The sequence below is a fragment of the Lygodium microphyllum genome, chromosome 1 (assembly GCF_053477565.2).
Source record: "Lygodium microphyllum isolate KBCC chromosome 1, Lygodium_microphyllum_v1.1.10, whole genome shotgun sequence".
In the NCBI taxonomy this organism is placed as follows: domain Eukaryota; kingdom Viridiplantae; phylum Streptophyta; class Polypodiopsida; order Schizaeales; family Lygodiaceae; genus Lygodium; species Lygodium microphyllum.
In genome coordinates, this window is record NC_141135.1 from 141,704,597 (window position 1) to 141,717,328 (window position 12,732).

Below are 12,732 nucleotides of genomic sequence, written 5' to 3' on the forward strand. Positions count from 1 at the left end.
CAGCGCATGCAAGTCGCTCAAGACACCCTCCGTCAAAACAAGATTCTAGTAGCCAAGAGATACAACATCAATCGCCGCAAACATGTACAGTTTTTCCCTGGTGATTTGGTGTTGGTCAGTTCCAAAAATATAGATCTGCCCAAAAACCTAACTCCGAAGTTCAACAACAGATTTTATGGCCCCTACAAGGTGGTAACCAGTATTAATGATGTCACCTACAAACTCCAGTTGCCACCCAACGTTTTAATTCATGATGCCTTTCATGTACAACTACTTCGGAGGTTCCATGCCGACACTAGATTCGGGCGCCAACGTCCTTTGCCAGATCAGCTTAAACAACTACCCTTTGAACCTGAAATCATTCTGGCAACTCGCTTCACCGGCAAACATCCTGAATTCCAGATCAAATGGAAGAATCGCCCAATCAAAGAGGCTGCATGGGTGATTGAACCTTTAGTCATCGAACACGCCCGTGATTTACTGCTGCAGTTCTACAACGAAAGAGAAAATCCAGATCTCTATCATCCACTTTTACCTCCTGAGTGATTTTCTGTCTCACGATTTGTACAGTGAGGAGTGGACAGAATCAATCTACTTCATCTTTTTGGCAAAGTCCTTTGTTCCACAAGTGTAATTGAGTCAGTGGGCAAGGCATAATACTTCTCCATCTCGAACTATCCGTCTTATCTCACACTTGTAAAAATTCCGTGGATAAGACGTGGCTTGTACATACTTCCCTTGTAAATAGCGGGCTAAGACACTGATCTGCTCTCTAGGAGTGGATTAAGACCCCCGATTTCTTTTCAGTCAAATATCCAGTCCCTCTCTCGCCCAATGAGGACATTGAGCTTTCTCGTGGGGGGGGAGTGTATAAGGGAGCATCCTCTTGCTTCCTTACAAAACGGTGTTGAGACGAGAATAGGCTGCGTGGTGCGCCATCTTCGAATTACCCGTTCCTTTGTAAATCCTTCTCAATCTAATACATCCTCTCACTTTCATTCTCAAAACTCTCTCACTCTCTTTTCTTGCAATCGTGTTATGTCGTGATGTGCCGTGTCGTGCCGTGCCGTGCCGTGTCGTGACGCGCTGTGACGCGTCGTGTCGTGCTGTGACGTGTTGTGACGTGACGTGTTATGTTGTGCCAAAACCAACTTGGGGATATTTACCTTACGCACTCCTAGTGTGTAACAAGGGTCCCATGAACGGAAATATTATCTGCTGGAGATGACCACAGGATGGGGGGCCTCCATCGCCATCTTCATCAACGCTTCAAGCCAGTCTCACCTCCGTCCTTGTCTGTACCTCGGCTGGCCTCCTTTGGCATATCCTCCACTGATCATGCTAAGATCGGTTGGCGTAGCCATAAGAGCCTATTCTCACAGTTTTCCCGCCTACCCTCAGGGATTCAGCTCTCCGGCAAACATCCGGTACCGGTAAGCATTTCTCTCCGCATCTCTATTGTCCAGTTGTTTCAAAAATGTTATTGAGCTCTGAACCGGACTACAGGAGTCATTTATGGATCTGTGACCAAGAAAACGAGTGTTTTCCTCCTTTCTCAAAGATTTCTGGCTTTGTACAAGAATCATTACAGAGAGATGGTATTCATTTCCATGGCGGTGCTTATCGTGGGCTTAATCTCAAATTTATCTTATGTGTAGGACCGTTACAGATTTGTGCCTCCCTTTGTGTATATGCATGTACGTATTTGTGCCTATACTTGTGTTGTAGTCATCTACCGACGATGTTTGATTGTTAAAAAAAAAAAAGATACCAGTACTATAAATCCTGGTTCTTATACGTATAATTATCAAATGGTAACTAGTAGCATTATACTTAGTGATAGTAAAGGCCAAAAGAAGAGATTCTCATCTCATAAAGATATTGTCTTGGAGACTTATGATACATAGATTGAGGAGAAGTGTGACTCATGTAGTGAGAAATCACACTTAGGTGTTGGTGCATGCATTTACACACTAACACATGATTGACATCAATTGACCTTCAAGTGATTATTTGCTTCGATAGTACCTTGAACGGGTATAAGGAACGAGTATAAGGCACGCCTTGTGGCCAAGGGTCATGTATTGGGTGATAGTAGATAGGGTGACTATGATTTGACTTGTTTTGGCTTTTGTGTTTCAACATCATTGGTCTGGTTGTTTAGGTCGATACAAAGAATGCTTCATTGAATGATGAGATTAAAAAAGGGTTAAGACTTAATATTTCAAAAAACGGAGAGAACAAATACATAAAGCTAAATACAATAATTTATAGTCATGGAAATGTGAAAGTAATTGAGACAAGATTGAGGATTGAGGATTGAAGATGGATAACCTCGCTCGAAGGAATTTATTTTTGCTCAATCCAAGTCCTTTAGAGAAGAGCTCAAATACAATCAATCAAAGATTGTGAAAAAGTAGTATTCATTCTCACAAAATCATGAAAAGATGTACATACATATATGCATCACTTACTATGCATCAAGAACAACCGATTTGTTTACAAAATAAAAATAAGAAAAGAGAAAATAAGCCTTTCTCCATTGATGCGTAGCAACATATCGATATGACTCGTTTTTTGTTTTTGAAACGTAAAAAGAGTGCGAGAAGGAGGGTTGTAATGAATTTATAGGTTTGTTGTTTTGTAAAATAATAGTGAATGAATAGGTAATATGAAGATATTTGATGATGGAGGAGTAAAAGATGATGTAGATCGGTGGTGCCAGCTTTAGGCTATCTCCAATTGTTATACAAGAGTTTATAGTTAAGAAACTTGACGAAAAATAAGGAAAGATGAGTTCTCTTTATAGGGGAAAGGAAAAAACAAGTGCAAAAAGAGAAAGTGGAGTAGCACAAGACAAGTGTCTAGCTACATGTCATTAGGTGTGACAAATGGTAGGTGTCATGAGAAAATGAAATTTTGATACTTTGTATAGCATTTGATTAAAAAGTTAATCAAATATGCAAATGTACATGTTAGTTATTTCACAATATGAGACTTGGGCCCCCGAAATATTAGTAAGTATCAAAGGGCAAAAATTGTAACAAGTTATATTAGATAGATACCAGGTGGTACTTGGTGTCAAAATTTGGCCTAGACCATTTAATTAACCTTAAGTGTTAGTAAGGGTGACACTAGAGAGTTGACATTATTTAACTAATTAACACTAGTTCTAGGCCTAATGAGTGTCTAGGATCACTTGGGTGATAAGTTGGCCTAGCCAATTTAATTGTTAGCTAGTCATATTACTTTTTTTAGCCATAAATAACTATAAAATAACTATTTAAACGTAATATTTAGAAAATTAACATAATAAAGTTGAAAATTATTTTTGAAAGGTTGTCACTTGGCAAAACTTGCCCATGCAAGTACGAAAAGCTGGTTAGAGACTAGGAGAGACAAAGAGAGACCATTTTAAAGGTGGAGAATCAGGAGAGAAGCTGTTTGCTGCAGACACCAGCAGTTAAGGAGCATTGGCACCCAGCTAGGATGGTTTCTATAGTAGGAAATTGTCTCTAGAAGTTGGCCAACAATAGGCGATAACCTATAGGGGTTGGCGACAACATTAGAGAACTCCAAGATAGTAGGTGACAATATTTAATGCTGTCCAAATAAGACAACAACAGATTTATCTTCTTTCTTGTGAAGAAAATTGAAATTTTCTCTCTATTTAGCATTCTCTTTTATTCTCTAGCCGATTCTCATTCTTCCGTAGTAATTTTCAGCAAAATTAACCATTGAAGGTGAATATTTTGACTAATCTTTGTTGTAAACCATATTTTATATAAAGAATTAGGGTTTGACAGCCACCTTAGGAAACATGCTCTGAATTAATACTTGGAGACTTGACTTTAGTTATTGAAATTGAGGCAATTTGAGGAGATTCAAGTGGCCATTTAGCTAGTGGATATTTGGGGCTGAATTTGTCATCCAAGAAATACAGTTGAAGGTCAATCCCCAAGCAAACCAAGGGGTAAATTGGTTTGAAGGCTTGCTAGTCATTATTGATAACAAGAGGCAATTGGAGAGTGAAGGAGTTTTGAGGAATCTCAGTGTATTCCATCTAGATTGTAATACAAGTTAAAGAAACACTGCAAGGGGTGCCAATTTTAGGACCAACCGGTTGTTCATTGTCCAAGATTAAGTGGTCAATTGTACATTTTAGTTTTATGTTATTAATTACTTATTGTAATGGTTGATTTATCGGGCACCATGTACTATCTATCCAACATCTTGACTATAAGTAAAGTTTTTGTGGGAATCCAATCTCCGTAAGGATATAGTGGAGTCATCTCGTCTCTAGAGTGATAGAATACAATGCTTGATACTTTGGCTCCATTGATGAAAGAGCAACTAGAGGTAGCTTCTTATTGCGCCAAGAAATTGTATTGGATCCATAGGAGAAGGCATATTTGATTGTAGGACGACGAGTGTCAATATCACTAATCCAATTGAATACTTCAACGTGAGTGCCCTCTCTCGATATCCCATAGGATTGGGTTCCTTGAAGATACTGCAACACATGGATAACAACTCACTTGTGAGCATGTAGAGAAGTCTTCATGTGGGAAGACAACAAAGCCACCTCATAAGAAATATCGAGCCAAGTGTGGATGAGCCAAATGAGTGATCCAATAAGGTTTCAACAGAGATAGCAACAATAGGTTGCTTTTTATTGCTCTAGGAAATCATAAGTAAGAGACTGTGGAGGCTTCCATAGTTGAGGCAGAGTATCGGGCTCTCTTCGATGATATTACAAAGGCCATCTATTTGAGGAACTTACTGGCTCTCCTTCAGTTTTCTTATGAGACGCCTACAGTTGTGTACTATGACAATCAAAGTGCCATTGCCCTTGCGGGCAATTTGATCCTTACACCTCGGATACGACATGTAGTAGTTTATATTCATTTCACCAAAGAGAAGGTTGAGGTAGGTACTATTCGCCTAGAGTTTGTGCCATCGAGTGACAATTTGTAGATATTTTGACCAAGGTAGTCAACAAGCCGGTTCTATAGTACCCTCTACCTCGGATTGGCTTGGGTACACCCTTCTCTACTTTATTAGATTGACGGGGAGGGGGTGCTTTCCTCTTATTTCTTCTTTGAAATTGAGAGGGAGTAATTTCCTTGCCTTGATAGTGATAGTGATGATGCTTACGATTTTTTACTCTAATGTTTATTTACTTTGTATTGTACATTATGGACATTTACAACTTCATCCGCACTGTCAGGATGACATGATTGTAAAAAGACGCTTGGCCAAGTGAACAATTCTCTTGTGAGAGTATTGTTGAAGGGACATTGTTGCATTGTATTCTGCATGAGCATGAAAACTTGTATCTTTCTTTAGATTATCCCATGCATTTGCATTCTATTTATGTAAACATGCATTTGTGTGGATTTATCCCTTTTTCGTCACCTTTGGAGTGGTCGACTCCATATCCACCATACTCGTGGCATTGCACGACATTTTCAAAGGCAGTTTTTTTCTATGCTTGCATGTTGGCTTTGCTTCTCTTGCTTACTTCTTCGTCATATTACCTGTCTCTCCTCATATTTTCCATATGATTGGCACACACACACCTTTAGGAATCTCTAGACACTTATCCTATTTGAAACCAATCTTTCTTCTTGGAGAGGGTGGTAATTTCTTGATTAAGCACTTAATTATAGCAATAAGTAAATAAACATAAATTATAATGCACAATTTACCTTAATAATCTTGGACATTGGACATCCTGTTGGCCCTAAAATTGATGTCCCTTTTGGTATTTCTTTAACTTTGATTGCTAATGTATAGTGTACAAGTTGAGATTTCACAATCTTCTTTGTTGATCCAAAAGACCCTTGTTGTGTATACAATCACCAAGCAATTTGGGCTTATTGCCCCTTGATTTTCACCCAATAATTGCACAAATGGAACTACCAACTGGCCGAATGCTGCCCCAATTTACATTGGATGACTTGGTATCTAAAATCCTTGTCAATTCCATAAAATTTAGGTATTAATTTCAGTGTATAATGCCTATTCCCGTTGGTGCGGGTCCCAAGGCGTTAAACACTAATTTCTACAAAAATGTAGGGTTTATAGTAGAAATCCTCTTGTTGTCCATCAAATATGGCTGAGAGATGTTGAGAATGGTTGAGCACAAGTTGGAGAAGGTGAGAGAATGTCAGAAGAGAAATTTTTGATTTTCATGTGAGAAAAGCCTAAAATTTGGTTACTGCTTGTATATGGTTGAGAGATGTTGAGAATGGCTAAGCACAAGTTGGAGAAGGTGAGAGAATGTTAGAAGAGAGAAAGTTTTGAATTTCACGTAAGAAAAGCCTAAAATTTGATTATTGTATGTACCAGACAACATTTAATGCCGTCACCAGCTGCTTATGAGGCCTTAAATTGCTATTGCTAGTCCCAATTTGCTATCGCCAGTCCCAATCTGCTAGGGTTAGAACTTTTACTGGCTGCTTCAATTTAGTCTTTTGAAATTTCCTGCTCCTAGCTACCTTAGATGGTCCTCCAATGGCTGCAGATCAAACCAAGAGTATCTCCTTTCTCTCTCTTGCAGGTTAAATGAACTGAATCCCTCTCTCAAGCCCCCAAAAACGTTTTTCAGTCTTGCATGGGCATTTTTGCCAAGTGGTAGCCTTCTAAACTCATTTTTCAGCATTATCCAGTTATTAAACCTAGTCGACATAACTTATTTTAACTTTTGCCTTTGACATCCAATGCATCTTCGGGGTCCTTGGAGTGTTGCCATGAAATAACTACCATGTGCATCATGTGCTAAATAACCTTGCATATTTGATTAATAACTTAATCAAATGTTATTGGCAAGATTAAAGCATCTTAAAATTTCATGACCTTGCGGCACTATCCATCTTGAATAATCTAAAACATAGAGAGAAAATTAGCCCAGCTCATCTCTTGTTTATTCTTCAATGCTTTTGGTGTAGAAAAGGATGGTTCATGGCTTATGTCCATTGATTATCGTGCCTTGAATAAGATTATGATAAAGAATTGGTTTTTGATCGGTCGTATCGATGATGTTATGGATAGATTGTAGGGGATGGCTATATTTAGCTGTATAGATTTGAAAAGTGGGTATTATCAAATACACATTAGATTGGAGGATGTGCCCGATACAGCTTTCAAGTCATCTTTTGGGTTATATGAGTTTCTTGTCATGTCTTTTGGGCTTACGAATGTTCTTGCCACTTTCAATAGGATGATGGATGGCATTTTCAGACCACATAGAGGATTTGTGGATACATTCTTTGATGACATGATTGTCTATTCAAAGAATGAGGCAGAGAATAGAAGCACTTGGACATTGCGTTCAATGACCTGTGTAAGCGCGGGCTCGTTATTAATGACAAGAAAAGTGAATTCTTTTTGTATGAAATCCACTTTTTGGGGCATATTGTATCGATTGATGGTATTCGCATGGACTGTGCAAAGGTTGAGGCAATACGATCATGGCCACCTTTGAGAAATGTATATCCATAGCTTCTTGGGTTTGTGTGTAGGAAGTATATACGTGGGTTCTTTGAAATTGTATCTCCATTGCATGTCTTGCAGAAAAAGCATGTGCTAGATGGATAATAGTGGAAATTTCAACATTTGAAAAGTTAAAGAAAACGATGACTTCAGATCCTGTGCTTGTGTTGCTCAATCTAAGGAACTCATTTGTCGTTCAATGTGATGCATGTGGTAACAACATTGGGGTTGCTCTTATGTAGGATGGCCATGTTGTGGCTTACGAGAGTCGAATTCTCCATGGTGCGGAGAAGAATTTGCAGTTCTATGAGAAAGAGCTCTTGGCTGTAATTCATGGACTGTCTACATGGAAACATTATTAGTTGGGGGTTGATTTCACAGTGCAGAAAGATCATCAGACTTTGAGATACTTTCAGACACAGACAAAGTTATCAAAGAAGCATATGAGATGAGCATTTAATTTTGAAATTAATTTTCATTGATAGTATCCCGGCAATGTAACCATAAAATCAGCCTTTCTTCTTGGAGAGGGTGGTAATTTCCTGATTAAGCATTTAATTATAGCAATCAGCAAATACACATTAATTGAAATGCAAAATTTACCTTAATAATCTTGGACATTGGACACTTTATTGGCCCCAAAATTAGTGCCCCTTTTGGTATTTTTAAAACTTTGATCGCTAATGCATAGTATACAAGTTGAGATTCCACAATCTTGTTTGTTGATCCAAAAGCCCCTTGTTGTATTTACAATCAACAAGCAATTTGTCCAATTGACCCTTAATTTTCACCCAAGAATTGCACAAATGGAATCCAACAATTGGCTAAATGTTACCCTAATTTACATTGGATGGCATGGCATCTGAAATCCTGGTTAATTCCATGAATTTCAGATGCTGATTTTAGTGTATGATGCCTATTCCCATTTGCATGGGTCCCAAGGTGGTTGTCAAACCCTTTGCAAAAATTAGGGTTTACAAAAGAAATCCTCATGCTATCCACCAAATATGGCTGAGGTCTACTCAAAATGGTTGAGAGATGTTGAGACCAAAAAGAGGGGCCCATCCTTAATAAAGGCTATGAAAATCTTGCAATATCTTCAGATTTATGTGAAACATGTAAAGGAAAAAAATCATGTTTGCCTTCAACGTCTTGCTAGGCTCGATGCATGAGATTCAAGCTATACTCAACCCGTCAGATCTCAAAAGGTTGTTAGACTCCATGATGTTGGGCAAGCTGTGAAGCCCACTCCTACTCAATTGTTAGTATAGGATGTATTGGTGATAGAAGTGGTGTGAAAGTGTTCAAAGTCATCTTCCCTTTGATTGTTTCTGTTTCTGATGATGATAGGTGTACCAGTTTGTGACGGTACACAAAGAATAAAATAATGTATTTATATGTTAGGGTACAAGGTACAATAAGGGTGTGTTCACACCCGTAAGACTATTTACATGGAGACGAAGAGACTTTACACCCAACAATCCAACAACCTCTCACTTAAAGGTGCGAAGTGGTATCTTTAAGCTAACCAACTCCCATTAAACGAATGCCATGCTCATGCTGAGCCTTTGCAAGATACTTAGTGAGAACATCTGCAGGGTTATCTTGGGTTTTGACCTTAGTTAATGTGAGAAGACCATCATCCAAGACCTGTCAAATAAAGTGATATCGAACATCTATGTGTTTGGTATGTGCATGGGACATGGCATTCTTAGCCAGACATACTGCACTCTGGCTATCATAACCAAGCACTAGAGTATGTGAAGAAAGACCAAAATCCTTGACCAGACGGCCAAGCCAAATATCTTCCTTAGAAGCTTCTGTGGCTGAAATATGTTCATACCCAATGGTAGATTTCCTAGTGTCAAGATCTCCTGCCATGTCCGAATCACAAAATCCTTGCAACTCTAGTGTACCCTTTCCCATAGCATATACACTTTTCTTGTGTATCTTTCAAGTATCTAAAGATACATTTCACTGCTTCCCAATGTGGCTTGCCAGGGTTAGACATAAATCTGCTAACTACTCCCACTGTATGAGCAATGTTAGGGCGAGTGGCAACCATGGTATACATCAAAGATCCACAAGCTGATGCATAAGGTATACCCTTCATGGTACTAGCAGCTACATCATCGTTAGGCCAATCAGATTTGCTAAGCTTTGTATGTGGTGGTAAAGGCACACCGAGAGGCTTAGCATCAGCCATATTAAACTTGTCAAGTACTTTGTTGATATACTTGTCTTGTGATTGAAACAACAAATGCTGCCCTCTGTCTCTTTTAATGCGTATGCCCAAAATGTGTTTAGCTGCCCCTAAATCTTTCATGGAGAAGGCTGAACTTAGCTGCCTTTTAAGAGCATTCAAAGTACTCTTATGCTGTCCTGCAATTAGCATGTCATCCACATATAAAACCAGCACAATAAGGCTGCCATCATTAGCCGTTTTAGTGTATAATACAGGTATATGCACAAAGGCATCACAACCAAAGATACGCAAATAGTCATATGAAGTAGGTTTTCCAGACCAAACCTCTTTAGGAATGCCATTTTCCAATGCATGATTGGGAGAGTGATTGCATACATGAATTGCAGTTTTAAGAGCGTCTCCCCAAAACTGCTGCGGGAGATTAGCTGTGGACAGCATGCACCTGACTCTTTCACAAAGTGTGCAGTTAAATCTTTCAGCCTTGCCATTTGATGCATGATTATAAGGGGCTGTCAACTCCCTCTTAATGCCATGCATCTCACAAAACTTGTTAAATTCATTTGAGACATACTCACCTCCATTATCTGTTCTTATGGCTTTCAACTTAAGCCCTTTTTGTGTGGTAACAAAAGCATGAAAGTTTTTAAAAGCATCCAATACTTCCTTTTTGCTCTTAAGTACATACACCCATGACTTTCTACTGAAATCATCAATGAAAGTAACAAAGTACCGTGCACCCCATATGCGTACATCAGAGTGTACTAAGTCAAGAGCATTAGACTTCTTAGCGACACCAGAGTAATAAGAAGACTTCACTTGTTTTCCATATAAGCAATCATTACAAAATTCGAGACCAGAGCCTTTTACATCAAATCTCCCTAAAGAGGAGAGAACTTGAAGGCTATATGACCAAGTCTTTTGAGCCAATGCTCCATCTGTGAATGGACTTCAGCCACAGCTAAGAACTTGCTAGGTAATGCTTTACAATGCAAGTGATATAAAGTCCCCCTTTTGCTGCCTTTAACAATCATCATAGAGCCCTTATGGACCTTCCAAGATCCACCACCAAAGGTAGTAAAATACCCTTTAGTATCAAGCTATCCAACTAATAGTAGACTTTTCTTAATGCCAGATACAAATCTAACATCTTGCAAAATCAGCTCTTGGCCGTTTTCAAGGGCCAAATGAATGGTGCCAACACCCGCTGTCTCACATGCATAGTTATTACTGAAGTAAACCTTGCCTAGGCAACCTGCAGTGTATTCAGAAAATGACTCCAAAGAGGGGGTAACAGAAAAGAGGCACCGCTGTTCACTATCCATGCCTCCTTTTTGGTGATGTGCATATCACATGCTGCTGCCATAATATCTGTATCATAACATGAGGCTACAATAAGTATCTCTTCAGTGTTAGAAAGCTCTTCAATCACCATACTAGATGTAACATTTGCCTCTGCAACTTCTTTTGAGGAAGAGTTGTCATCATCTTTCTTATCATCCTTCTTTTTCTTACCCTATTGTTTCTTTCTTTCTTGCTCTTTCTTGAAGTACTGGCAATCGGGCTTTTTATGCCCTTTACGCCCACATTGATAGCATGTGATATCCTGCTGTTTGCCCTTGCTTTTGCTTTTGCTTTTTCCTTTACTGGTTGCATTACCCCTCTTTTCAGATATGCCTCTTACATTGTAAGAGGTCTCGGAAATTTTGGGGATTCTCAAATGTAAGTGAAATTTTTGCTTAGTTGAGCCAATTTCTTGGAAATTGTGCACTCTTGGACCTCAAAATTTGGGGCTTTTGCAGGAATCGTGAAATTTTTGCAACATTAGCCCATACTTGATGCTCGGGAAGATGTATTTATGCAATTGGAGCAGATTCACCGTAGAAATTTTGGGGCTTTTCACATTGGTGATGTATTTTGAGTCGATTTGAGGCTGGATAGTGAAATTTGCAGCAGATTCACTGCTGAGTGGGAGTCTTGAGTTTTGGATGCTTCAAATGTTGAAAAAGGGCAGCTTTTCTTGGTACTGTATTGCTGAATACTCACTATGCAGTGAAACAGTGGTAAATACAGCATTTGAGTCATTGCATTTGGGAATTTTGGTGATGTTTTACTGAAGTGGGAGCTGTCCTTAATGCAAATGTATCAGATTTGATTCGTGCATATGTTGTAATCAGTACTTGAGATTAAAATTTGCAGCTAAACATTTGCTTCTTGGACACCGTGGAAGTACAAGAGTGTGTACTTGCTGTTACAATTCAGCAACCTTGCTATTGGCTGAAAGCATTCAGCCCTTTATTTCAGTTGTGTATTGCTGAAGATGGCCGACAGTGCATCTATGTCTGACACAAAGAATCTCTTTGAGATTCGTAAATTCAATGGCGATGGTTTTGATCTTTGGAAAGATTGTATGTAAGATATACTTTTTCTAAAGGATTGTGATGATGCTTTAGAAGAACATAAGCTTGTTGCTTTGTCAGATGAGGATTGGGCTAAAATGAATAAAAAGGCCATTACTTACATTAAAATGACCGTCACAGATGATAGTTTGGTTGATATAAAGGGGTTTGATACTGTCTATGTTGTTTGGGAGAAACTCAAGGCTACTTATGAGAATACAACTCCTATCAATCAGGTACATCTCATGCGGAAGTTGGTCAACTTGAAGCTTGATGAGTCCAAGCCACCTCAGAGACTTTGAATGCTTTCACTGGTATTTTGAGTCAGTTATACAAGATGCAGGTTTGCCAGCTTTTGATCCTAAATTGAGGGCTATCTTCTTGCTCATGACCTTGCTTAATTCATGGGAAGCATTGGTTGTGTCATTGAGCAATAACCCCAACTTGACATTTGATGGTGTGCGTGGTTCTATTCTAAATGAAGAGATTAGACGCAAGGCAAGTGGGGAAAACAGTGGATTAGCCTACAATGTAAGAGGAAAAATTGGAAAAAGATATAATGTTGCAAATAAAAACAAAAATCGCAGCAAAAGCAAAGGAAAAACAACAAGATGTAACTTGTTATCAATGTGG

The 12,732-nt window shown here is 38.9% G+C and overlaps 1 protein-coding gene across 2 annotated transcripts in view; it reads left to right on the forward strand.

The window, feature by feature from the left end:
• The first annotated feature begins 1,141 nt into the window (after positions 1-1,141).
• LOC148041750 (uncharacterized) overlaps positions 1,142-12,732 on the forward strand; it is a 33,016-nt gene continuing 21,425 nt past the window's right edge. The window contains exon 1 of one of the 2 annotated variants that reach the window (XM_087682077.1): positions 1,142-1,433. In XM_087682077.1, coding sequence (XP_087538203.1) covers positions 1,236-1,433 — 198 coding nt within the window. In that variant the 5' untranslated portion in view covers positions 1,142-1,235. The remainder of the gene's footprint in view (positions 1,434-12,732) is intronic. The other variant, XM_087682084.1, reaches the window with a different exon arrangement.